General features: G+C 40.2%; 1 protein-coding gene across 3 annotated transcripts in view; it reads left to right on the top strand.

Annotated features, from left to right (window-relative positions):
• The window catches only part of rsrc1 (arginine/serine-rich coiled-coil 1), a 169,436-nt gene that overhangs the window by 139,656 nt on the left and 1,907 nt on the right, over nucleotides 1-27,873 (top strand). For all 3 annotated transcript variants that reach the window (XM_054795190.1, XM_054795189.1, XM_054795188.1), the window contains exons 8-9: nucleotides 23,312-23,418; nucleotides 26,916-27,020. In XM_054795190.1, the coding sequence (XP_054651165.1) occupies nucleotides 23,312-23,418; nucleotides 26,916-27,020 (212 nt within the window). The remainder of the gene's footprint in view (nucleotides 1-23,311; nucleotides 23,419-26,915; nucleotides 27,021-27,873) is intronic.

Raw genomic sequence — 27,873 nt, 5'->3', positions numbered from 1 at the left:
ACCTAGCATTTGCTCTTTGGGCAGCTAAACGAAAAGGACTGTTTCCCTAATTACTTTGTGTGTAGGACAGGTCAACGGGTTGGGTGTGTACCAGTCTGTGTGTGTGTCTTTGTTCGCGAATTATATGACCATTAAATATTCAGCTGTAGGGCCCCCCCTTCCCCTCCTCTCCCCTCCCCACTTGCTCGACCCAGCTTCCATTAAGGCCTCATCGCTGCGTAACTAGCTCTGTTGTCAATCACCACACGCTCTGAATTGTGAGCTTGGACCATGCACTGATAACCATCATGCTCACCAGCCACTTCATTAGGTACTGCTGCAGAGCGCTGCTCGGTTTTGACTGACACTGTCCAATAGTGTGCTTGTTTGTAGTACACACTTTTTACATCACTTCTGACTTTTTTCGCTTTGCAAGTGCAGCGGTACCTCAGTTTTTGCTCTTAACTTGTTCCACAAGGTCAGACGAAAACTGAAATGCACGAAAACCGAAGCAATTTTTCCAATAGGAAATAATGTAAATCCAATTAATCTGTTCCAGATACCCCAAAATATGGTCAAAAATACATTTTTATAGCAAATATTTCTAATTTTACATACAGAAAACAATCCATCCATCTTCTTCAGCTTGTCTGAGGTCGGGTCGTGCAGGCAGCGCCCTAAGCCACTTCGTCCAGCTTCTCCTGGTGGATCCAAAGATATTCCCAGGCCAGTTGAGAGATATAGTCTCTCTGTGTGCTGGGTCTTCCCTGAGGCCTCCTACTGGTCGGACATCTTTCCAGGGAGGCATCCTGACCAGATGCCCGAGCCACCTCATCTGGCTCTTCTCAATTCAGAGGAGCAGTGGCTCTACTCCGAGTTTCTTCCAATGCGATAACTGCTTTCTTGAATTCTCACTCACAGCTTTCTTTTTCCCCTTGGCGGGTTATTCAGCAGTCACACTCGATAAAAAATGCAAAGACAGTGAATCACTGACGTACAGGGGGCTTTGTTTGGCCCTTGGAATGATACAGTACAGGGCAAACTGACTAGTTTGTTATGTGCAATATTGTATGATAACACAGACAATATACCAAGACCGGGGCGAGTTTTTGTCATATGAAAACTAGGGTGTTTCAAAACCGAGGTTTGACTCTACTATCACTTTTACGACCTTCACTTGCCATCACAGTTTGGCTTCGAACATGCAGCTTGTAATGCAATATTGGCATGTGCCGTGCTGTATTAGGTGAGTTATTTCAACTAAGGACAATTTTACTTTCATTAAATTTCAGAAAATATTTATAACCCACAATTGTATGATTATTTAACACATATTGACTGAACGGTCATTTTTTGCTACACTGCGGTTTGAACATCGCTCCATCACTCTGTTGCGGTTTTTCAAAAATTAATAAATGGTCGCTGTTTTGTGGTTGACTATGGCCTATTATTAGTCAAAAAATATTATGTAAAATATGTCAATTTACCAGCATAACCGAGGAATGACTGTATATATTTTCAATGTAGTTTTATTTATTTATGTATTTTTTAATTCTGGGTTTCATGCCTTCCATGAGATGGGTTCCACCAGTGGTACCACAGTTTGATCCTGTCTCGTGTATCTGAGCAGCCAGAAAATGAAAAACAGTTCTCATTGTAATGCATATTTTCTGAGGGCGAAAAAATCACACATGGCACCAGGCGTGTTGCATGAATTCATGCACCCAAATTTTTTGTAGGTGTGCTTTTTGTAGATTTTTTTTTTTTTTTAAGTATACAGCGGAGGTTACATGGGCTCTAGCGATGTTGCATTGTTTTTTAGGAGTAGTAGTAGTAATTAGCTTGTGTGACAGTTAAAAAATGAGGCGCATAGACGACACGTACCCCCTACCACGAAATCACTAAAGTCATTGTTTGTATGTCTCCTTTTTTACTTCTTTTTACACTTGTATGCAGTTAATAATGCTAAAAATGGGAATGTCCGATAATATTGACCGACTGATATTATCGGCTAATATTGGCATAAAAATAAGATACTTGGTCATATCTGTTTCGTTTTTTCTACCGATAGTGATATCAGCAGACGTGCGATGACTTCCAGAGTTTCATGCTTTGCACTTGACTTTGTTGGAAGCACTTACAAATGTGCGGCTTTCCAAATTGTATAAATACAAGCATTATTTTTATTTGTGAAACACTGACCTGTAGGGCTGGGCGATATAGCGATATTATTATTATATCGATATTTACTTTACGCACGATATCGAAAACAACCATATTGTTCATATTGATATAGACTGGATTTGAGCTGTATCTCCCTCATCTCTCTGAAGCAGAAGCAGAAGCAGAAGCCCGGCGGTTCAGTCTTCGATGAAAATAGATGACACGACATTGTCTGCGGTGGAAGAATTAGTCAGCAACAAAAAAGCAGTGGCACAGTAATTCGGAGGTACTTTGAATTCAGAGCATAAAATAATCATTTTCACCACCTTAAAGTTTGGCACAAACCTTACTACGAGGAATGTGTGAAGCTCCGCGCTGGCTGCCACAACTCTGCCACAACACGAAGACCACTGCTTCTTTTTCCTGTTGTGTTCCTCATGAGAGGTAAAGCAAAGGTGCTCACCAAAAGTGGTGTGCTATTATAAAGAGATGCCCGATTCCATTACTCAAGATATGGTCCCCATTGCAACAGTGGAAAAAACGGCTTTAAAAACCTGTTGAAAACAATGGACTTGCCATGTCCAGCGAGCTTTGCAGTCACAATTATTTAGCACGACACGACACGACACGACACGCTCTACCACAAATGTACAAGGAAGTTAGACAGACAGTAGCTAAGCCTGGTGCAGTTGACAGGTTGGTGTTCCTGGCACAAAATAAGAACATGCTTGTGTCTCCTAAAAATGTTTACCTTAAAAAAATACGACTGTTCAATTTAAAGTATTTTCGAGTTGCTGACATTGAAAAAAAAAATTCCTTAAATTTCCTTAAAAACTTTCTGGGCACTCCTTCAAATTTTGTTCTTTTGTGCTTTTGTTATTAGCTGAGGATTTGAGAATAGCTAAAGGTTTGTTATTAAAAAAAAATATTACATTTGACTTGTTCTATATTTATTTCAAAAAGAGAATGGCCTACTTTATTTTAGCGGCTATTTTTAGGGACGATTTTTTTAATGTGCATCTTGCATGAAGCTTTAAAATGTCAAAAAAACATCCTCATGTTAAGTATTTATTTTAATAAAACAACTTGAAATGCATATTTGGCTTTGATGTTGTCTAAACTCACTTTGCGGAAAAAATATCAGCATATGTATCGTGTATCTATATTTAACCTAAATATGTTGGGATATGAGTTTAAGTCCATATGGCCGAGCCCTACTAACCCGTCTTACTTAATATTGGTCATGATTTTTTTCAGACTTTTGTAGAGACAAAATGTTTACCGTAATATAAATATGGCACTTTTTCTTTAACTTCCATTGCATATTGCAGTATTTGTCTTATTTTGTTTAGTGCTTATGAAATGCATCCAGTGGCATCACAGTAAAAGAAGCATCATGTGTTCATTCCTTACATGAGATGTGACCTGACATTAGTTTGAGGGAAGAGCTGCTTTCAGTATCAGTTGATATTGGTACTGGAAATTAAGTGAATTTGGTAAATTGGATATTGGTAAGAGAGCCAATATCGAGCATCTGTAGTTTAAAATGTTACAAAAAAACATTTCCTGTACAGTTAATGACTGTTTTATAATTGTGAAAGGAACATATCCAGCATCCCGGAACGGACCTGAGAGGTTCCGCTGTAATAAAGATACTTGTTAGTCATGATTAGACGCTCCACTAAACAATTTGTCACTCGCTAAAATTTCCGTTCCGCTCGCATTCAGCGCCGATGTGTGTGTGCATATCATAATAAACGATGTGCTGCCTTTTCTAATTGAAAATAAGAAGTAATCCCATGGATAACAAGCCCTTGTGTGATCCCAAAGCCGTATATCCCTTCAGTTTGCGGCCTATCTCGGCCGCAATAAAAGACAGGAAATGAGAGGCAAGTGAGAGTGCTGGCTTGGACATTGATGCTTAATGTAATCTGCCTTGAAATCAAATTATTTGACCTGGAAAGCCTAACAATACAAAACTCCTGCCGGGCTGCTGTTAAATATTTAGCACGTGCCTGTCATGAATACAAATGGCGCGCAAATTAGAATCTACAGGCGCGTGACCCCCATATCACACCCTGGGAGCGCGGGAGATGGGAGGGGGGATGGTGTCTGTGCTTTAAATGTTTTAATTACCGGGGCCACCGCACTTGCCGTCACGTGAAGGACAAGTGGCCAAATTCGACCGCTGGTAAACAAGGCGATTTTACTGCCTACCATCTCATCATATTAACTACAACATCAGACGTTAATAGCCGTTGTTATATATTCTATATATGAGCCAGCCATGAATGATATCGCTTTTGTGCACCTTGCCCTGAAGAAAGCTCAGTGATTTTGATGCAAGAAAACCTTGTTTGTATTGATTCCGTCATGATGGGTGGACTTCCCCTCATGGCCTGTCGTTACTTGCGATAAACAGCCTGATTTGTTGTGTTATTATGTTCAACACAATCACGCCAGGAACACTCAGATGGATACTGAGCCGACACTTCAGCATGCTCTATTTGTTCCGGGAATGAAAGCGTGCTTTTTTGGCCCATCCTGCACTGCAGGAGTCATGGGAAAAAAAGGAAGAAAAAGAGCAATTCATTACACTTTTGCTTCAAAGGTGTCTTTTAAAAAGGCTTTGCTGGAAACTTACATAAAACTGACTCTCCTGATTTTTGTCTAGCCGGGAGAATGATTGATTGGAGATTAAAAGTGCCACAGGCAGTCTTTATTTCCTCTCTATTCATTCAGGTGTGTGCAGGATGCTCCCTCCCCCACCCTAAGCCCACATTGAGACCATTAGTTATGCAAGGCTGGTAAGCACTGAATCAGAGTTATGGTCCCCGGGGAAATAAATTTGGCAGAAAATCAGTGTGAGAAGATTTAATTATCACGTGAAGACCTTTTTTTTTTTCTTTTAAATTGCTGGGGCCCACTGAAGCCCAAACCCAGTTAGCTCCACATGCTGTCGCCAAAAAAAAACTAAAATAAAAAAAAAGAATAAAGTCTTCTCCTTTACCTTCTGCCACATCTCAATTTGTTTCATTTCAGTGTGATAAGCCAAGCAATTACCGCTTTATTGATTTTTTTATCAGTGCAAATTTCCCCCCACTTTGTCCCTTCATGACTGGGGGGTGTGATTGGGTGACCTGTCCCATGCGCTGCTGCTGCTATGAATGGGAGTGGAGACACCCCAACTGCCCAATCTCGTTCACCCTGTTTGACCTTTGCTTGTGCGGGTAATGGGTAATGCCTGTGTGTGTGTGTGTGTGTGTGTCTGTCACTCCTCCCCGCACGCACGCACACACACTACACCGTCATCATCTCTATTTAAGACTAGCTTTGCAGCAGCACACATAAGTTATACAGCATTGACTCATGCAAGCCTCCGTCCCATGCTCAAGCGGACGCTTGATTGACAGCCCCCTTTTAACCCTCGGTGATTGGTAATCGTTTCACCCTTATCAATTAACCGCTGCCAGTAGCCTGATATATATGTTCAGCAGCCTTCACGAGAATCACTGGCAAGCTTTTTTTTCAGGATCCCCCCCACCCCCATCCATTTAGGGTTAGGATGGTATGTAAGCATTTCTTCAGGAAATTAGCAAGTAAATGAAGAATTTGTCATTTGTACGACATACAGTGCCCTCCAGAAGTATTACATCAGTGAGGCCAATTTCTGAAAACATTTGGGTTTGACATCAAAGGACGAATACGAGACCCAAGAGAAACATTTCAGCTTTTATTTCCAGGTATTTACACCTGCATCGGATGCACAACTTAGAAGATAGGCATGTGAGCAAAAATATTGGAAAATGTGACGGGTGTGTTTTGTTGCCTAGGTGTGTCCTATTACAGTACTTATTCAATCAATAAATAGCACTCAATGTCTACGCTCAGTTTCAGATTGGGTAGGACAGGTTTTGCGACTGCATTTAGAGGTGAAAACAACATGAAAACCAGAGAGCTGTCTACGAGTGGAAAAACAAGCAGTTGTGAATCTGAGAGAGAACTATTGCACAAACACTGGTCATAGCCACTTCAACTATTTGGAATGTCCTGAAGAACAACAATATCACCTCTCATTAACAATATAAGTTTTCATTAGCAAGCAAAAGAAAGAAGGAAGGCCAGGCTGGGATTTGCCAAAAAGTAGAGAGATCAACCTAAAAAAAAAATTCTTAGACAAAAATGAAGCAATTGACCTTACTGTTTCAATACTTTTGTAGGGCACTGTGTAATACTTTGGAATTCATCTGTTAATTGGGGTTAGGCTGGGACCCCTTACACTCTTTGGGGCTACAGTATTTGTGTTTTATGTGACTGAACATTTCATTTGTTCTTTATTTACAAAGCACATCTCCACTCAGTGAGCTCATTGTGTTTATGCTTTTTTGTGGTCATTTGTCATTAACTACAGTCATCATGTCTGACTTGTGTGTTGACGCAAATATTCTTTGGTGAGAAAATCACAGAGGACAGAGCAAGAGCAGAGAGCTAGGTTAAGTGACACTTTCTCTTGGAGATAAGGTATCTAGATATCTAAAGTAAGCTAACATGTACCCCATGAACGTGATTGCCACTTGTAGCTTCCCTGTGGGACAAAGACAAGCTCTGAACGAAACTCATTGCTTGACAAAATGTCACCGTGGTAAAAAAAAAAAAAATAACAACAAAAAAAACACATTTGGAGTCTGTGGACCAGAGGCTAGGCGGATAACTGTAGCTAGCTAGCTGCCTCCAGAGAGAAGAAAGTGTGAGCCAGGCAAAATCTGTAAACAAAGATGGTAGAAAAGTCGATTGAATGCAGTTGAAACATGAGCGATCACATATGCTGGCATCAATAGGTTTAGACTGTGACAAACTGTTGTCAATTGACTCCGCATTTTATTTTTATTCTCATGGTAATAAAAGATAAAGTGCGTCCCTTGTTGTCGGGCGTACTTTTATCTGGTCGCACATGTGTGAGTAGATGAAACACTCTAAATGTCTCATATTTTCGTCATACATGTACAAAAAGATAAATGACAGGATACAATTATATATGTTTGTATGTATTAACAGCTCCAAATGAACTGAAAATTTAACTCAAGCTAAAAGATTGCGCGGGTGTCAGAAAATGTATTTGCCTAGCACTAGTCTCTTTAATAGTAGCACAACATTTGATTCACACTTTAACCATGTTATTACGAGCCATGAAGAGTTGCGTTCAAAGACACCAAGTAATTAAGATCTCATGTTTTGCCTGTATGTGTATTTTCTGGGATTTTCGAGCATACTTAAATACAGCAAATTGCACTTTCACAGTAAGAGTTACGTTACCGAGGCGTAAGAATATCCACTTATTGTTTTTCTTTGTCCTTCTGTTTATTTAGACACACATACACATAATAAAGACATTACTGTGATTTTTGGAGTGTTCATGAATGCAGCTGGTGGTCGTCTCGTGACAATGAGGGAGTGTCGTTCCGCGGACTAGAGGCGTGTTTGTCAGTCGGAGATAGAGTACATGTATGGTGTTGGAATTGCACTGCTGTTGATGTGTTCAGGTCAGAATAAAGTTATAAAAGAGCATCAGACACTGTGTGACTGTGTGGGGACACTACACTATGCTTCCGTTTACCATCATAGCAGAGAGGTGTGGCTTGACATGATGCGCATGCATTAATTATGCAGAAATTTTAACATAATTAATAAAATTCATTTGTTACCGCTTTTTGACAGCCGTAATATAAATATGAATATAACCTCACATTATTGCACAATTGCCCATGCATTTCATTATTATAGTTTTACTAAGAAATTGGTGCGTAATTGAAAATGTCAAGGTGACAAGCAGACATTTATTTTTGGTAACAAAAAATGCTTGTAATATCTTTTTGAATGATCGGATTATATTCAAGTTTAAACGAACTGCAGGCAGTACGGTTTTTCTGTCAAAATGAAAGACATGCATGCATGTAGAAGGGAAAAGGTGAAGTGGGCCACATAAAATGATGAGTTTGACATGTGTTCATTTACCTTTTTTTCCTGTCTTATTTTAAGTAACTGATGCACTATCAGAGCAGAGGCCACAATTTGAGGAATTATTGTAATTATTAATACGGACTCGACCCCTCAATCTGAATTTGTCATCTTCCCAAGACCATTTGGACAATTGCTAACTTTGTGGGAACAATTTGGATAAGACCCATGTCTCATCCCCAGTGCAGAAAGCAACGTCCGTAAAAGTAATTGTGTGATGAGTTTGGTGTGAAAGAAGGTGCACAGAAGCATGTCCCAATACTTTTGTCTGTTCAGTGTATGGCTTTCATTCGTGTTGGGTGCTTGAGAAGGAGCTGACTTTTCTTAAGTGAAAAAGTGTGTGAACCTGTGTATGTCTGGACAGGCTCACACACACACACACACGCACGCACACGGCAGCAGCAGCAGTGGTTTTCGGTCTAAGCGGGTGGTCAGACTGCGGTGCTTAAAGACACACCCGCAGACTGTTGATGCAGGTAAAAGTGCCGTCATCCTGGGTGGTGCCAGCAAAATCCCATCTACACCTTCCGAACCCAAACTCCCCCGCCCCCCATGACCCCCTGTAAAGTTTGACACCAGAGGTGACGTGGAGGTGCTTGTGTATTTCTTCAAAACATAAGCACAGTTTAATGAATGAATGAATGAATGAATGCATTTTTCCCATAGGAAATAATGGGAATTTAAATCATATGATCCAAAGTAAAATGTATTAAATGTACACGCAATCTTTTCAGTAACATTTCAGTAACATTCCCAGCATTCACAGCTCCACAAATTCATAGATTTTTGTTAAAACGTGTTTTTGCTCTGAAAATATTTTTTTTTCCACAGAAAACAGTCCTCATTCACCCTAATATGGTAATAATTCATAAATACTGTACATCATAATGCAGGCAAAAGGTACAGCATACATGTACCACAATTTTTACATGTTTTTGTATGTTTTTTTTCATCAAGTGTTCAGATTTCTCACTTTTTTTGGCAGTCCTTGAACACACCATAGTTGTGTGCTTTGACAGGCTTCACCATGCCTCCGATTCCATCTGTGCATTGATCATCTGACATTATCATTCATCATTGGTGATGCATATGATATTTTAAATGCATTTAATACGTGTGTGAGGCATATTTAGGACTTAAACCTGGATTGTGTCACGAGTGAACAAAGGCAATTAAGGAGAGAATGGGAATGTTTTGGATCTGAATCTAATAATTCCATGAGCGTATCAATTATTCACGTTTTTTCACCATTCTCTGGTTGTACTGGAGCATACTGTAATAAAAAAAAAATAATAATATTTTAAAGATATTAAAATGTCTTTGGGGCCGCACGGTGGATGAGTGGTTAGCATGTTGGCCATCCAGTCAGGAGATCTGGATGATCTGGGTTCGCATCTCCACTTGGGCATCATATTTGTCTATATGTGCCTTGTGATTGGCTGGCGACCAGTCCGGGGTGTACCCCGCCTCTTGCCCGAAGTCAGCTGGGATAGGCTCCAGCATACCCCCGTGACCCTAATGAGGATAAGCCGCACAGAAAATGGATAGATAGATGGATGGATGGATAAAACTTCTTTGTCAAATCTAGAGCCCGTTATCAAAAATAGGTGTATAGCCTGAGTCAGTGTAAATCCTACAATCTACGCTAATTAATGTACACCATGAAGCAGGGGTGTTCAAAGTGCGGCTCGGGGGCCATTTGTGGCCCGTTACCCCAGTTATTATTGGACTGCGGCATGTTGTAGAAATAAAGTTAGATGCAAAAATGGGAATAATTGAGCAAAAAGGCACAATGTAAGGGGAAAAAAGCAGAAATGTTGATCCTAGTAATTAATAACGCAAACCTTTGTTTTTGTAGCCTTTTTGTACATTATACATATCAAAGTGGCCCCCCCAAGTCCTTTGATTTTCTGTATGTAGCCCTCTGTGAAAAAAGTTTGACACGCCTGCCATAAAACAAACTAATGACTGGACTCCAAAGTAACTGTAAAAACGAACTGGTATGTTTCCAAACAATAAAAATGCAACAAAAGCAGTGCCTTTTAGAGCAAATGTTCATCAAATCATCAGGACCAGCTATTGACTCTCATTATACAATTTTCTTTGTCTCATTTAGGTGATGCATTTAGATTTAGATGCAAATGTTGCATGATTCCAGCTATTAGAATCATGCTAGACAATATACTTCACTCAGATTATTAGTCTACAAGTGAGGTCGTAAGAGGAGGGCTGGGGACATTTTCCTAATTAATTGTTACTCAGAAACACACACACGGCCATGACCTTTACCCATATATTTTGCAGCAGACCACACACACAGACACACACTTGCTGTCAAGCAGTCCAATGAAAGCGGGAATCAATTAGAACCTGAGCGAGTTGCTGGATGGCTACATGTCAAGAAGACTGTCATGTGGGAGGCGTGTGTGTGTTTGTGTGTAAGCTGAGCCTGTTTCCTGGATTTAGATTACATCATTTTCATTTTAAAGAGGTTTCTCCAATTAAGTAATTAGCTGCTTGTGTTTGTTCAAAAAATAAATAAAAAATAAAAAAAGAGCTGCTGACCTACCGGGGGGGATGAAAAACTGGAGACACACACACACTTGCATTAGGGCGGCCGAGTTTAGCGTCAAGTAAATAGCCTCAAATGCTTGTTATTTCTCGTAAAAGGGCAGGACTTGATATTCTCATCGCACTAAAACAGGTGCTCGATAAAGACAGACAGCTCGGACGTTAGCGTATTTCAGCGTAGAAACTAAATCATTTATCTTCGTGTGCTGTGTCGATTTCACATTGCAACCTTGTTACGAACGCTAATGAACATTTCACTTATATTACTACAGGACGCAGATGGTTTTTGCTGACACTGTATCATAAATGTGTGTGTGTAGCATGGACTAAAATGCAATTATGAATTTTTTGTCCGGTGGCCAGTCTGCTTTTGGGGTTGTTGATAAGAGAAAGTGGCTGCAACCTTTAAGATCTCACCACTCGGCCTGTGAAAGACTTCACCATTTAATGAGATTCTGTGATGCTGGCCATGCGTACAGCATCGCCCGACACTCACACAAACACACACACCTGGTTTGTGTTATCCATCGATGTTTGCACTTAATAGAGTAGTGTTGGCAGGCATGTCTTGGGTGGGACTTTGGTTAAATTGTTGTAATAATATCAGGTGTCTTTATCAGAAGGTGTAGGTCAAACAACATCTTTGTCAAGCTGCAGCAGCTTGAGAAAAGTAAAGAAAAGCCAACGTCAGCTGCATTATTACATATGCTAAATGCAAAATGCATTGTTTTCTTTTCCTTCATACAATAAGCAAGGAGGCAGATTCATGAAATTTATATATTTTCTATTTTAATTCAAGATTAAGTTTTAGTGTTAAAATACAGCTGTTTGATATGTTTTTCACATGTTTTAGCCTTTGTAGCACAAATCTGTCTCCTTATTGGTGTCAACAAGCCTCCACTTCCTTCAGCTTCTCTTGTGAATTTAATGTCCAATTGTATTAAGGCGTTTACATGCATTTTAAAAAGCTGGTTTCAAACTATTTACAGTAGATCCCCCCTATTCATGGAAGTTATTTTTTGAGACCACCCACAAATGGAAAATAATTGATGGCCCCATAAAAATGTACATTTTTGACACACGGCTCGCTCCTCCCCCTCCAAGCCCTCCTGTTAGCCTGACGTTGATTTCGGATCAACATTTGCAATAAAAGTGACTGTTGTAATTATTAGATAAGATTCAGATCCAGAACCCTCCCATTCTCTCTGCAATATATCTCACACACTTGTTAAACATATTGAAAGTATAAAATGTATAGGTACTGATGGATCAGAGTCTGGTCGTCAGGCTAGCGCTAAAGATTAGCAGGCTACAGATGATGTTTCTACAGGCCGCGTCTACATAATCCACACTGCTTGCCTGTTGTAATTCCAGTCACGGTTTACCATCATATACTGTATATTAAGTTGAGTTCACCTCGCTGCATGTTTTGAGGCTGGATTGTTATATATACATAGGTTTCACTTTTGCATCTCACGGCAAGATCTTGTGAACGTGGAGAGTATTCAACGAAACCCCTCCTTCTAATCCTCCTGTTTGGCAAGATCTTTTTTATTTTTATTTTTATTTTATTTATTTATTTTTCTTTTTTCTATTTTTGCGTTTAAACATACCACGAGAGCCTTGGGTGAGCAGAAAATAGGCTCCATTTGTTTGTTAATGAAGATTTTCATGCAATGTGGACGTGGACACGCTAATACAAAAAGCAGTGCTGTCATCCCTCGCTACATCACGGTTCCAACATCACTCCCTCACTCTATCGCGGTTCTTCAAACATGAATTTGTTAATACATGATCACGGTTTTGTGATTGACTACAGCCAGTTTAAAAGTTTAAAAAATCAGTATCAGTTTATCAATAAAAAAAATGCATATTTAAGCAAATTGTATGCATTTTTTGCCCAAATTAAGCATTTTCAAGCATAACAATGGCTAAATTAACTAAAACACAAATACAGTATTAGCCATTAAGATCACCAAGTTTTCAATGTAGTATTCTAAATTGGTCACTAGGTGTCAGTAATGTCCTGGTTGAGTCTGGAACCAATTAACCGCGGTAAACGAGGGATTATTGTACTGTGCGCACTGATGATTATTTTGCTTTCAGCATCAATGACATTTTTTACAAAAACTCTGCAATGACTTTTTACATTTTTTAAAACTTTTTCAATGACATATTTTTTATTTGGCTGGTTTTTAGTTAATTTTGCATTATTTAAATGTGCACACTCAAATGTGGAAAAAAGGGGGTTAAGTGTAATGGGGTTCTTCTTTTAAATCCGTCTATGTCTCAGTGTGAAAGAGTGTGCAGATGTTCAGAAGACCTTATCTTCTAAGAATTATTATTCATTTTATCTTACTTTTTGTCAATTCCAGTCCAGTTTAGATTTTCTGCTAAATTCCAGAAAACATTTAATGCTTCATTGGACAGTAACAACAACAATGCTATTTATTTAACATTTGTAATGTGTAGTGTGAATGTGTAGAAGCTAGTGTTCCCACACTTTGAAAACCCCTACTTTAGCACTTCCTGCACTAAACTCTGTATTATTGTGGTTGTAGTTTACGCTGCATTGTACTGAGAGCTGTTTCTGATACATTAGAATTAGAGTGACTCAAATTGTGCAAATTGTGCTTGTATGCACTGTGTCAACAAATGCAGCCCAAAAGGTTACATCTTAGCCATATCTTCTTTGTAAGTGCTGATTTTTTTTGCATTGGATGTCATTAGTTCCTCATTAAGGTAGCAGTTTATTTCAAAAGAGAGTCAGCTAAGGAGAGGAAGGTGTGATGGAAAAAGGGGGGTAGAAGTGGCAGAAGAGTCCAGAGCGTGATGAGCGCAGATGTGGGGGCAGATAGCTGAGGCACGGCGGCACGTGGCTGCCTGTGTCATCCTGTCATTAGCAGCTTGTTTGGGTCTTTAATTCATCATTCAGTCCGTTTTATTGACTGCAGAGGGGGGAGAGATCTCTATCACAAGTGTGTGCGTGTGTCCGTGTGTGTGTGTGCGTGCGTGCGTGTGCGTGCGTGCGTGTGTGTCTGTGTCTGACACCCAGTCACCAGCTGCATTTCATTTCCTGATGCCAAATAGATATCATATAAAATATCACATCAACATATCACATGCTCATATCTTCTCAAGGTCAAATCATGGCTGGTTCCTGTCCCATAAAGTGTGTGGTAGCTTACCTTCGCTTTGTTTTGGCGTCAAGGCAGACTGTTTATTATTAATAGTGTTTAACAGGTGTTCACCATGATCGGTGTATGGTCACAGGCCACTTTATTCGGCACATCCACCGCCTTTTTAAAGGTAATAATGTTGCAAGACATTATTATTGACATTTTTGTTGATGACATTGCTCTTCACCATCTTCTGCACCAGGTTGAGCCACTTGCTTTTAATTTTTCTTGAGAATAAGTCATGACGTTGTCCAGTGAAATACATTGTAGTGGTCCCCAGCCAATATTTGGAGTGAAATGTTGTTTGTAATCAATACTTGAGATGTCAAAAAGTTGTAAAAAGTTGATTTTAAAAGTCACGTCACGACCATCATAAAGATTTTTGAATGCTAGAGGGGCCATGGATTCCGTGTGCTGTTACAAGAAGATCTGGGAGGAGAAGAGGAGGTTATCCTTCCAGACTAGCTTGGGACAATATTTCAAGAAGCTGTTCTCTTTTTATTACTGTTTTTTATTTTATTATTTTGATTTCTTTCTGTATTTTTTGACTGTACACAATTAATTATTGTATTTAATCTTTTTATTACTAGATTTTATATGTCCTTCATGTGTTCTTTCGACTTATACTAAAACTCATTTCACGTCCTCTTTGCAGTTTAGGTAAATAAACCCTGCCACCCCCCACCTCCCCTTATAATCTGTGCAAATGTACCTAATAATATGTCCAGTGAGTGCATGTGGATTATAATGCATGTTTGTAAGGGGCGGCGTGGGTGTAATGTATGATTGTGTGTGCATGCTCTCATGGGAAGGCACATTAAACTGGCTTAGCCACCTGCTCTGTCATTGGACATCTCGCTTGCTCGCACACTCACACGCACACTGACGTACTATTGGAAAGGCATACATACGTGCACGCAGTCCTCTGGGACACACTCGAGACATCTGGCTCCGTCTGTCTCTGTTTTCCATCATTTTGTGCTGGCCTTTTGACCTCCGGCAGCCACAGGCGGCAAGCGTCACATCCTGCTGTTGCAAAGCCTCACCCAGACACACACACACACGTTTTTACTCGAAACTCCTACTCTGGTTTGGATTCTATGTGTTTATCTTGTCTTTTCTTTTTAGTGCCAGAGGCCACGGTCTATTAGCTATGCAAATATTGACATGCAGCTTTGGCCTGCCAGCTATCAATTGAAATCAGCAAATCGATGTGCCTAATAGCTGCTCATTAGCCACTTGATGCATTTGCAAACGCGAACATCAGGAGCTGTCAGCGGCTCATAATCAATACACTCTAAAAGTATTAGCCAGCCAAAGGCCCCCACAGTGGCCCACACCTTCGGAATGAATGGAGTTGTGTGTGTGCAGACACTGGAGCACATCTGACTCAGTGCTTTCTGGCCTGACTATTCAGTTCTTGTACACTCATACATGCTGTAGTCATGCCTTGACCTGTTTTTCCTCAGTTGTCAACCACTGCATCACATGGAGACATTTCATATAGATAGTAGAGTTGCATGTTATCATCTTTACAGTATACTATAATAATAATAATAATAATAATAATAATAATAATAATAATAATAATAATAATGCTATTATTTTTATTTGGGCAATGTTCCCTCAATGCAATAGATCCCTGCTTTTTGCGGGGATTCTGTTTCAGACTTACCCACCATTGGTGAAAAAGGTGAGTTACTTGAGACGCCCATTAAACAACAAAAAAAATGGACACACGGCTGGCTCCACCCTGAATCCAAACCCTCCTTACATTGCTCGCTTGCAACACAGTCCAAGTTTAGGTCCTATACAGTCATGGCCAAAAACATAGGCATCTTTGTAGACCAATATAACAGCGTCAGAGAAAGTTATATAAAAGATTCACTTTCCCTCTGCCTCATGGTGCGTTCATGCACCGCCGAACAAAGTGCGAAATCTCAACACTTGATGACAAAACAGCATCAGTGAAGCATAAAGACATACTGGTACAAGTATTCTGTGCATTTCACCTACATTATCACATATTCATACATTATTGCTGACAGGAAAAAAAACAGCCTTTTTTTGTTTGAGCAAAAATCTGCAAATCTGCGGGGTCATAAATGCCGAATCGTGAATGTGAACTGTACACCTAATTGTCAATATAATCATTGTTATTAACACTTGGATGAAAATCCCTTGCAGTCGACGAGTGCCTGAAGTCTTACCTCCATGGACATCGCTGCATTCTGCATGTGGGTCTTGTCTAGAAATATACTCATAGATAATACTGTATACTCCAGGGTCAAACGGTTGCCATCATATAACATGTATTCACTGTACAGTAATCCCTTGTTTATCATGGTTAATTGGTTCCAGACCCGGTCGTGACAAGTGAATTTCTGCAAAGTAGAATTCCTTCTTTATAAATTGAATGTTTTTATGGTTAGAGCATAGAAAATCATGTTTATGACCTACTAAATATGCTTTTTAACGTGATTAGAGCCCTTTAGACATGAAGCAATACCCCATAGTCACCTTTACACAATCGTGGATTACCAAATAGACATAATAAGATTAAAAAAGCCATTTAAAGGGATAGTTCAGATTTTTTGACATGAAGTTGTATGACATCCCCATCAGCATTGATTTAAACTTTACAAGTTTATAAGCTGTGTAATGTGTTGCAGCTCCAGACTACTTTTTTTTACAGGAAGAGGAGGAAAAATGTCTCTTTTAATGCTGAAGGTTGCCGACCCCTGGCCTAGGGACTTGTGTAAAATACTATGTCAAAGTCTTTGAATGCCTTATATTTGTATCTTAGTTAATTTTGCCATTTTTATGCTTGAAATATGTAAAAATTGCTAATAAGCCACATTCAACCACGAAACAGCATGATTTATTAATTTGTATATGTTTGAAAAAAACATGATAGAGTGAAGCCTCGAAATTTGTGGTGAGGGGTGACTCTACAGGCAATCCATAACACCCTTAACTGTCATGCAAGTGTAAAAGTATATATAGTATATACTGTACATACAAAACAATTCAGCACTTCATGACAAAGGCGGATGTGGCATATGTGCCACACTCATCTCATTTTTGAACATTCTTAATTGCTTACGTTGGAAAACCGAGGTTTGACTTTATATGCTAAGCTATCGGAACAAAACATCCACATCTTAGCGCTGTTATACCCTAGGTGACAAATAAGTGAGCAAATAAGTGTAATGCCCCCAAAAGAATGACCCCTGTACCGCACTTTGGACACCTCTGCTCTACGAGATGTTGCTGACGTCTACCACACTTTAGCACACACCTTGAGCTGACTCTCATTGTGAATGGCTACTATTTAATGAAATAAGTAGGATTTGCACTTCCTGCCTCCCAGAGGCCTGCAGACACGGATGCGTCCAGGGCCCCCCTCTATCGCCCGCAGCATGCAGCCCCGCTAAGCTTAACCCGGCTGTTTGATGCCAAGTATGGTGAGTGTGTGCGAGCTTGGGGGTTACACAAACAAGAGCAGCTAGCCTACAGGTGAGGCCCACAGGAGACCATCCAGAAGCTGACTCGGGTGTTGTCGCTGCAGCTCCGCTTTCGCTAATGAAGCCAGCTAAAGGAGTAAACATAGGTGCATGTGTTCTGTGCGCATGCTTCATGCATCTGGGGGCCGCCGCTTGCAGATGGGGAGCATGTGGGCGGATGGGAGGGGGGGCGGAGGCTGGCAGCGGGGCAGTTGGCCGCTGGTGGAGAGAGGAAGAGCGAAGAGGAGGAGGGGGGTAGAGCAGAGATAAATCATTAGAGAGCAGGTTATTGGAAATGCAGAGAGATAAAAGAGTAAAGAAGCCAGTAATTGCCTTAAAGATCAGACTACAAAAGCATTACTGTGGATTTTTACAAGGCCGGCCAGCAACAAAAGAGCGGTAATTTATGAGCTCGGCGTAAGAGAATCGCATAATTAGATTAAAAATTAATGCTAATGAAGGCTAAAAATGGGGAAGGTGCTTATTATGAAAGTTTGTATTCATCTTCCATGGGCTGAGTGATGGCGAGTGGCTTGATTAATGGCTTAATTTCTATCAATTAGCAAGCAGGGGGGAAAAAAAAAAATCTCCTCCACGGATGCGGGCCTGAAATTGAGGATTGAATTACATTCTTTACAGTAGCACAGGGAGAACAAGGGGGACGCTTTCATTGAATCCTGCGATTTCTGCTGTGTGAGCATGTCTTTCTATTAGAGATGCTCGATATTGACCTTCTTACTGATAGTGTCTCGCATTTTCAATGCCGATATCAACTAATACTGATGTAGGCAATACTTCAAAATAACACCTCAAAATAATGTTACGTCACATCTTATGGAATGAATGAAGACTTCTTTTACTGTGATGCATTTCACAAATAAACATTGTTTGTGCAAAATAAGACAAATACTGTGATTTGCAATAAAAGTCAACAGTGCCATTTTTATTTACAATCCAAAAGGGCAAACTTGGGCATAGTTGCACAACGCGGACATACTGACCTAGCAAGCTTGTGGCTGTGTGGAGCACGTCATCATCACTCACGCACCGATATCATAAGATGTATGAGATTTTTATGCCAATATCGGCCGATTATATCAGTATTACAGGACATCCCTACTTTCTGTGCATGCATAGAAATGTTTATCTTTGTGAGTCATGCAGAGCTGTATCACAAATGCTGGCTTAACAAAGAGGCCAATACAGTCGTCCTTGGCTACATCGTTGTTCGAACATCGCTTCCTCACTCCATAGTGGTTTTTCGAAAATTAATTAATAAACGATCACTGTTTTTTGGTTGACTGTGGACTATTATTAGTCATAAAAAAAATGTAAAGACAAGTCATATGTAGTATTCTGGTCACTAGGCGTCAGTAATGTTAGATTACCTTCACACTGCATGTAGTCAGCCATGAAAAAAAAGTTATCCTCCCATTCCATGTGGAAGTGGTAAGTTTTCGGCTTCTTACTTTTTCCTTCTTCCCCACTCCGTTTGAACCACTTACTGTAAGTTTAGAATAAGTAAAGGCTTGCTAGTTAGCTCGGTAGCTTGCTATGCTAACGGCGGCGCCTCTTATGTCCCTGCAGTGATCCCGTACCCTGTGCAATGTGGTGTGAACAAACAATAATAGGAGTGTAAAGGTGACTATAGGGGTCTTATTTCATGTCTACAGGCCTCTAATAATAGTAAAAAAAAAAAAAACAAACAGATTTACAAAGTCATAAACAGGTTTTCAATACTCTAACTATGAAAATATTCTGTTTATTAATATTGAATCCTACTTCGCTACCTGGAACCAATTCACCGAGATAAAGGAGGGACGATTGTAGTAAGCCTTGTAGGTATCTTGTCCCTAAATTTTACAATAATTTAATGAAACTGTGATTTTTAAAAAGAAAAAAAGAGAGAACAACTCCTTACCTTTATCCATGTGGACTATAGGGAAGGGGAAGTCGAAGAGGCAGGAGAACAAATGAAACAATCATTGATTGATTCTTTTATTGATTCTGGTCTTCCAGCCAATAATAAGACCACCTTTCTGCTTGATTATTACTGTCGCTTTCATAGGAGCAGATCCTTTAACATGCTCAAGGACACTATCTTTGTACTTGGTCCCGACAGTCAAACTGTTTAGACCAAAAGTGCAGCCAATGTTGTTGGGTGTTTCTCCTTTTACGATGTTCATTTTCACTTCCGTGGCGAGGGCTTTTCTTTTCCTTGACGCGCTTTGGCCAGAAGAGCCTGTCTTCTACACTGGGGAGACGTAGTGAAGTGCAAAAAGTGAACTAATGAGCGATGTCATCCACGTTGTGCATATTCATCCGCTGAGCGTGCTGTAACTAGCTTCCGTGCAATCCGAGTGTTTACAAGACAAAATTAAGTTTAATATAAAATAAAATCACGTTTGACAGTGCGTTCGTAACCACAGAACGCCGTAACGGGAGGACCAGCTGTAATAATAAACAAACTATAATGCCAAATATGACCGTTATCATCTTTGTGAAAGCAGAATTCTTGATGCAGTTCTGAATAGATTTGCCAACATAAATAACAGTGATGCACCACAATGCAGCACAGCAAACTGTCGTCCAAAGTCAAGTTCTCTATGATGCGTTGTTGAACAGCCCCCTCTGGTGGCGGCAGCGGCAACTGCATCTGCCCTCTCCCAAGTTAAAGATAAAGTTAAAAAAAAGAAGTCAGCTTCCACTGGCTGCCTAGATTGCCCATGCTGCTCTTAATCAATGAAGTGGACAAACAGCTATTTAGAGAGAACAATAGCCTATTGATCCTGAGGCCACTCATCAGCACTGGTTGTCTGTCTAACTAATCTCAGTAATGACTCCCGCTGCTTTTACTTGTACACACACACACACACACACACACACGTAACACAAGCAAGGTATTCACTCACTTTGCTGCAGTTTCCTGGATTCCTACGTGCTGTCACGCTTTCCGCCCATCTCACTTTGCACTCATCACCGTCACGCAAAGCGGCCTAATGCGCTGACAGTCCAATTCACTCGTCAGATAAAGTGTCAATATTAAATATCAACTTTGACCTCTCCGGGCTGCAGAGTGCGCTCACCCGCTATTGATTTTTTTGCGGTCCGCCTCTGAGCTCGCTGCATTCCAAGTCCATTATTTTTGATTTTGCTCATGAAATAACATATCTTTACAGCTGACATGTGACAAACAGCATGTATCAGTCATTGTATCTACGGCTAATGTGTTTGTAAAAAAAAAAAAAAAAAACCCAGCAAAACCTTAATGGATTCCTGCAGCAAACCAAACGCTGACGACGCAGTGGAGCCCAGTGGAGCTAATGACGCCACAACAAGCCCATAGGCTTAATTCCACTTGTCACTCACTTGTCCAATTCTGCCGGGCATTTAAATCAAACGAGTTAGTTTGGGCCCTATTATCAACTATTATTGTGTGTGTGTGTGTGTGTGTGTGTGTGTGTGTGTGTGTGTGTGTGTGTGTGTGTGTGTGTAGAAGCCGGGACAAATATTCATGTATTCATTAAACACCACCTCGCACCATGAAGATGTGTTGTGACACCCTAATGACCTGAATTAATTTTTGCTAATAGTATCTGTGTGTATGTAAGCGGATTGGATTTTGGAAATACAGCGAGACCTTCATTCCAAAAGCTCAGACAAAAATCAAAACGTACTACAGTTGTCCTTTGCCAGTTTGCAGTTCGAATTTCGTGGCTTCGCCCCATTGCAGTTTTTCAAAAATATATTAATTAATAAACCGTGTTGTTTCATTGTTGAATATGGCCTATTATTAGTCAAAACATTTTTGCATTTTTAAGCAAACGTTACATATTTTTTCCCTAAATTAAGCATTTTCATGCATAAAAATAAAAATTATCTCACAACAGGCACAATAATCCCTAATAAAAACACGGGCTACTGCTGCGGCCATAACCCACGGCAAGATGAAACTCAGCTTTGAACCCCAGATGTCACTTCCTGTCCCCCACTCACTCTGCTTCCCTAGGGAACACATTTATTGCAACACACACGAGCACAAGTCTTATTTATGTCTTAAATGGCTTATTTACTTTATTATATTGGGTAACATGGGGTGTTTAGAAGGTCATAAACAGGTTTTATATGCTCTAACTACGAAAGTATTCCATTTATAAATAAGGAATCTTACTTTGCGGAGATTCACTCATTGCGGTCGGGTCTGGAACCAAAGCAACAGGTGTAGCAGTTAAACAGGTAGCACGCTAGATAGGCTAATGTTAGCATGACCTGCTATCTCTGTGGTCTAGTCCTTGTATAGTTAACGGCCAGAGGTGTTTAATAAGTGGCTGCTTAGGGGGGAACCAAATAATGACATCAATTCTTTAACAAGCCAGGGCCCCTAGATGTCCAGAACCGCTACCGCTACTGTTAGCGGCTAGCATCGGCAATTCACCCCACTGAGGACGCATATAGAAGCTAAACACTCAACCCCACCCACCCCAGTCAGTTAGCAACTAATGCTAGCAGTCAGTCCCAATAATGCTGCATTCCAGGCTGCTGGGATGTTGTACATTTCAGACTTAAAGCTTCCGAGCTCCAACCAGAAATAACATGTCTGACCACCTTAATAAGCATGCATGGCCTTGGGGCCATTTGCCGCCAGTGCCTGATTTTTTTATCGGCCCTCCGCACATTTCAAAAACACCATTAAATACGAAAACTAACATAAACAACAATAAAAGCGGGGAAAAAAAAGAGTTTTTGCAAAATACGAAATATTAAAATAGTCCGAATATTAACAGAAAAATGTTTCACAATGTTTTCACATACATTTTTGAACCATAAAGTTCAAATATTAAACAAATTTAAAGTCATAACATTAGAAACCAAAAAATAATAATAAAGTTGCCATTTCTGGAAAATTAAGTTGGGAAAAACTTATTACAATATTACAAAAACAAAGTAAAAATACTATGGGGATATAGTCAAAAATACGAGATGAAAGTTGAGATATTGGTAAAATTGGGAAAACAACAGCAGCAAAAATGGAAAAAGGGCAGTGGAGAAAAAGTTCATTGTAATAATTCACTCATTCAGTCACCTATAAGACAAAGTTGGAATCAACCTCCCAAGTTTCATGAAAATACTGGTAAAACGTTGATGCATTTGTGTCGTGTGTGTCCACGTGGGCGTACATGCATCGCCCGTGTGCGACTGACAGATGGAGAGATGGGAGCGTGCAGGAGAGGATGGAATGATGGGGGACGGAGGGATGACTATTGACTGATCAATGGCGTGATTGACAGCTACAGAATAATGCCACTATTCAGACTTTTTTTTTTTTTGGCAAACTTTATTTTGTGTGTGTATCCTCCTACGCTCCTGAAGCTCTCATTCTTGCATGATTCATTGCGTGATTTTCCTCGTCCTGATGTGTTTATATGCAGGAGTCATTTACCGGAAGAGCTTTGTGTCTGATTGGACAAAGCGGAGCAAAGATAGTCTGCGATGCACGAAAAGTGTATGAAAGCTAATCCCATTTCTGTCTCCCTAATGAAATTCCATTGCAGCCAGTTTGTGTTCATATTTGTGATGATTATTTTACAATGCATTATTCCCAGTCTGCTCATCTTGTTACCATTTATTTGCCTTCTTTTGGGCCGCGACGTGCCCTTGGCGGTGGAGCCTGAGACGCTCTCGCTTGGAGATTGGAATAATATCAGATATGTCCGATTACGTGTCTGAGAGCATTATGCGGACGGATCACATGCAGTCAGCTACAGCCGCGCTCCAAATGGAGTATGCTGCTGTCCAGAATGCGACAGGTGACCCGCACGCAGGTGGCTCTGTGGAACATGCATGCTTTTGTTCACATGCCCCCCTCCAACCCCTCTCCTTTCCTTGTGTGTGTTTCAGATGGAACTTCTCTGGAGGAGCAAGTGCGAAGGATAAAGGACATCGAGGCCATCGAGAGCGACTCCTTTGTTCAGCAGGCTTTCAAATCATCCCGGGATGGTATAAAGGTGCAGTCCGTCTCTTTCGTTCTCTTATTGAATTCTCCTAGCCCGCACTGCGCCGTCTGTCCGGGGGCAGCCTGCGACAAATCAAACGTCCCCATTCGGACGCTTTTGGGACCAAGCTCAGATGGTTTCATCAGGCGCTCGTGCAGCGCCAGAAGGAGTATCCTCTTGAACCCCCTCCTCCTCTGGCGCCACAGACAAAACACAGAAGTCGTTATTGAAATGTTCCCCCAACTAGATTTGTTGGACAGGTGACAACATGTGACAGCTACTTGTAGGACACACACTGAAGGTCAACAACTATGTTGTGTTTTTTTTTCAATATATATAGCATGGAGTCTCCACATTTTGTAATTGGAGTTATGCTGAAAATGCTTTGGAAGACATGCTAGAATACATGTCATACAGATATCCTCACATTTGTATCATCATTAGACTAATGGTCCAATCACTTATGAACAATTACTTTTTAAGACGTTTCGCTTGGTGGCATCCATGTTTTCCAACCAATTTGGCTCAAATTTTGCCCACATGTGCTTAGCACCCCCCTAAAGGCGTGTACCAAATTCGGTCTTGATTCAGAAAAATAACAGCACAGGCAACACGATAGGGGTGCGTGTTTGTATAAAATGTCACACTTCAGAGTGCAGCGGCTCAGGAGTAGAAACGTTATCTTAAACCAGTGGTTCTCAAATAGTGGGGGGTGGGCGCATTAGAGGCAGTGGGGGGCTTTCAGTATTAAAACTCTCTAAAAATCTAACTTCATCATTTGTTGTCTTATTCTTTCCTGTGTGTATAGGCCTTCTCCTTTGATTTCGGGTCAACATTTGCAATAAAAATGACTGTTGTAATGCATCAGAATGCATCAGTCAGTTCCAGCTGCAATAACACTCTCCTTTTCCAAGAAAAAGCTGAAATATTGACACTAATAACACAAAGCTTTGTATATACACTGCTCAAAAAAATTAACTTTGTCAGGGATGCGTACAAGCACGTGGGGGCCACACAAACTACTGAGAATTATTTTGAGTTGCTTCAATGACATTTTGGCAAAATGGACCAGTCTGCTGCATCATTTTTTCACTGTCATTTTTGGGGTGTCTTTGATTTCCACCCTCTATAGGGTGATCATTTTCATTTCTATCAAATTATGTGGCATCATTTTGTTACTAATACATCACCCACTTATTATCAGGAAAGATACTCAAGATCATTTTTCCCCCAGTTTAGATCTGATGTGTTTTCGAAGTGTTCCTTTAATTTTTTTTAGCAATATATATAGGTTTTTTAACTATTGTGTAAAACAAAAAAAATTATATACAAAACAATCAAAGTGGCCCCCAGCGGGGCTAGTGTAAAATGTCTTGAAGTTTTGTTAGTGTCTTTATATGTGTTTGCGCAGTGCAGGTGCCAGCAACTCATACAGACGTTTGTACGGGTAAATAAATTAATATTACAGGTTCAATTGGGACCGGCTGTGGAAAAAAATTCTGTTTCCTGCGGGGGAATGACAGAAAAGGCTAAAGAATCACCGGCTTACACAAACACTTACTGTAGAAGAAATGTTTAGAGCCACTTTCACATGCTGTTGAATGAGAAGCTGTCCTTTTTTGTCCTTTTGCTGGGTACTGTACATGTCGATGTAATAATGCTCATTTTTTGTAGCATTTAGTTGTATTGAAATGTTAATATCAAAACTGGGCTGTCTTTGTAAAGCCAGGATTTTTGGTACAGCTCGTGTATTAGAGCTCATTAAATTGTGAAAAACCCGCAATACAGCCTTATTACATACAGCAGTCTTGTACTGCCACCTTGTGGACAAGTGGAGGCCACAACTATTGGTACCGTGCTCGCCTCACTGATTGTGTTCACGTTTGCCTCCATGGTAATTGTGTTTCTGTGTGAAGCAGACGCACGTGAAACTGCCACTTTTAGCTTTGTACTGTACTGCAACAACGTTTATAAGAAAGCACTTCTATAATACAGTACGTCAGAGGAGGCGAGATGCAAGTACAGATTCAAGCTTACTGAACGTAAATGTACATACATGTCACACATTACCCTTTCAAGAGAAAAAAAAAACATACAGAAAAGCAAACTGTAAGTGTTTGCAGTGATCCAAATCTTAAAGACTCTTTTAGAAGTTTGTATTATATACTAAAAACCAATAATATACATATTTGTCAAGACTTTTAATGGAAAATTGTTCAAAGTTGTGCACGAAGTCTGCAGAATTGACAGTGTTGCGCCTTCTTCTGAAGTGCAATTCAAAAATATAGAAAGAATATACATCAATTAATGAAATAATGAATGTATTAATACATTTATTTTATTAATAAATAAGTCATAAATTGTATAATAAATTACATAATTATAAAATAAAATGGTAAGTCATTTTATTTCTATTAATTACTATAATTATTTTTGTATTAATTTAATTGTATTAAATAAATAAAAATTTGCTCAGGCATACGATCAGCAAAGTGACTGCTAAAAAAAAAACAAAAAACATTGGTGTTTGCAGAAAAAGTCTAAAACTACCAGGTTTATGCACATATTTAATATTATATTGATAAGAAAATGAAACCTTTAAAGCACTTTATAACCAGTGTTGGGCTAAGGAATTTGTTTTAGTTACTAGTTTCTTTTGCCAAAAGGTAATATTGTAACATAATTACATGTAAAATTAGTTGTCAGGGAAAGTTCCGTTTTTGAAAACCCTTCCAATATGTCAGAGAATAGGAATTTAGCTTTATAGTGGTGTGTGCCCTTCAGAGATGTTTCATGAGTGTGTGACTTGCAGTTCTATAACACAACGCTAGGGGCAGTGTCTTCCTCAGAGTGAGCAACCACCACACTTGTTGTCTAGCTATTTAGCTTCCTGTGTAATAGTAGTAGTTGTGAACAGTGGAGAATGAAGTGACATTACGGCCCACATGTCACTGTCAGTAACGGCATTGCAATGCTTGAAATAGTAATTCATTAGATTACACGTTACACTTAGCAGTGTCATTTTTACCGCCATTGCTCCCAACACTGTTTACAACACATATTGTGTCAAGCCCTGTGTGTGTGCCTGCGTGACAGTTTATTTTGTGTATTAGTTCTGGTTCTAAGCTTTTATGTTCTAATTACTTCCTGTTTGTTTAGTTCGGTTTCCGTATTTGCCTATATTTAGTTCAGCCGCGCGCTTCTTTGTTTATCGGTGCATTGTGTTTGAATGTGATTCTACACGTGCTTTAAGCCAGTTTATGTTGCTGGATCCCTGTTGCTGCACCGCGGCCAATATTAAAAATATATTTGGTCTGCATTGGGTCTCCTCTCTGCATCCTGGGGTCGTCACCAGCATTACCACCATACAAACCGTGACATATTGTGTGGTGTGTTTTTTCTCCCCAACACTCACGATGCAAGAGGACACCATTCCTGTCAATCAGTACCAAAATGAAGTCAATCAATGTTTGAAAATTCCTTTCTTTGTTGCATTTTGTTTTGTTCAGCCTGAGCCTGTGGTGAAGCAGGAGTCAGACAGGACGGATCCTGTGGACGTCCACCTTTCCACGTCCATCGTCTACAACGAAACTGATACTCTGGCTCATCCTGCAGTAAGTGGTCACCGTGGCAACCCCCGACAATAACATGGCGGCAATCGGGATCTCCCAAATCCACAGCAGAATATGACTGTTAGTCTGAACATGGCATGCATACAGCATCCTCCTTCAATCACCTCCTCCCTCGCAGTGTGGTGATGAAAAACGAGAAGGAAAACTTTCAACTCCTTTAATGCTCCCTGGGGCTTCCCACTCATCTATCTCCACTGGGGAAACTAAGTTATGAGCTGACGTATGCAGATAACCCCCTCAAACACACGCACACTCACATATAAATACACAGAAGGCACTGCGACAGGCTGATGTATGGTACCAATATGCCCCAGGCGGGGCACAGCCCGGTTCCCAATTAGGACAGATGAGTCCCATTAGCCCTCATAGTGTCACCCCACCCACACACACTGCCTCATTAGCAGGGCCGACAGACAAGAACTCGCTGGTGTTCGAGTGTCGTGTAGAAAATAAAACGCATGTCGTGGTATGTACGGGCGTAAAAAGCATGAAGGATTGACCGGTGATGCTCTTCAATCTGCAAAAATAGACTCAAACCACCAAAGCGGAACAAAACACAACAAAAGGCGATACATAATATTCCAATAAGTTAAGCACTACTGCGTGTTGCACTGGCCAAACTGTTGTTTAATTACGAGTTCATGAGCAGTTTGTTTCTTACCGCTATGATAACACTGGTTCTGTTGCAGCTGTGTAATGCAATATTCAGTAGTACCTTGGTTTTTGTTATTAAAGGTCTGCCAAAGGCCGAAGCAATGTTTCTCATAGGAAGTAACGCGTAAATCCAATTAATCCTTCCCAGACACCCAAAAATATGAACAAAAAATAAATTTTA

Source organism: Dunckerocampus dactyliophorus, chromosome 12 (genome assembly GCF_027744805.1).
Source record: "Dunckerocampus dactyliophorus isolate RoL2022-P2 chromosome 12, RoL_Ddac_1.1, whole genome shotgun sequence".
In the NCBI taxonomy this organism is placed as follows: Eukaryota; Metazoa; Chordata; class Actinopteri; order Syngnathiformes; family Syngnathidae; genus Dunckerocampus; species Dunckerocampus dactyliophorus.
Note: the sequence above shows the minus strand (reverse complement) of the source record. Positions and strands in the feature narration are given on the sequence as shown.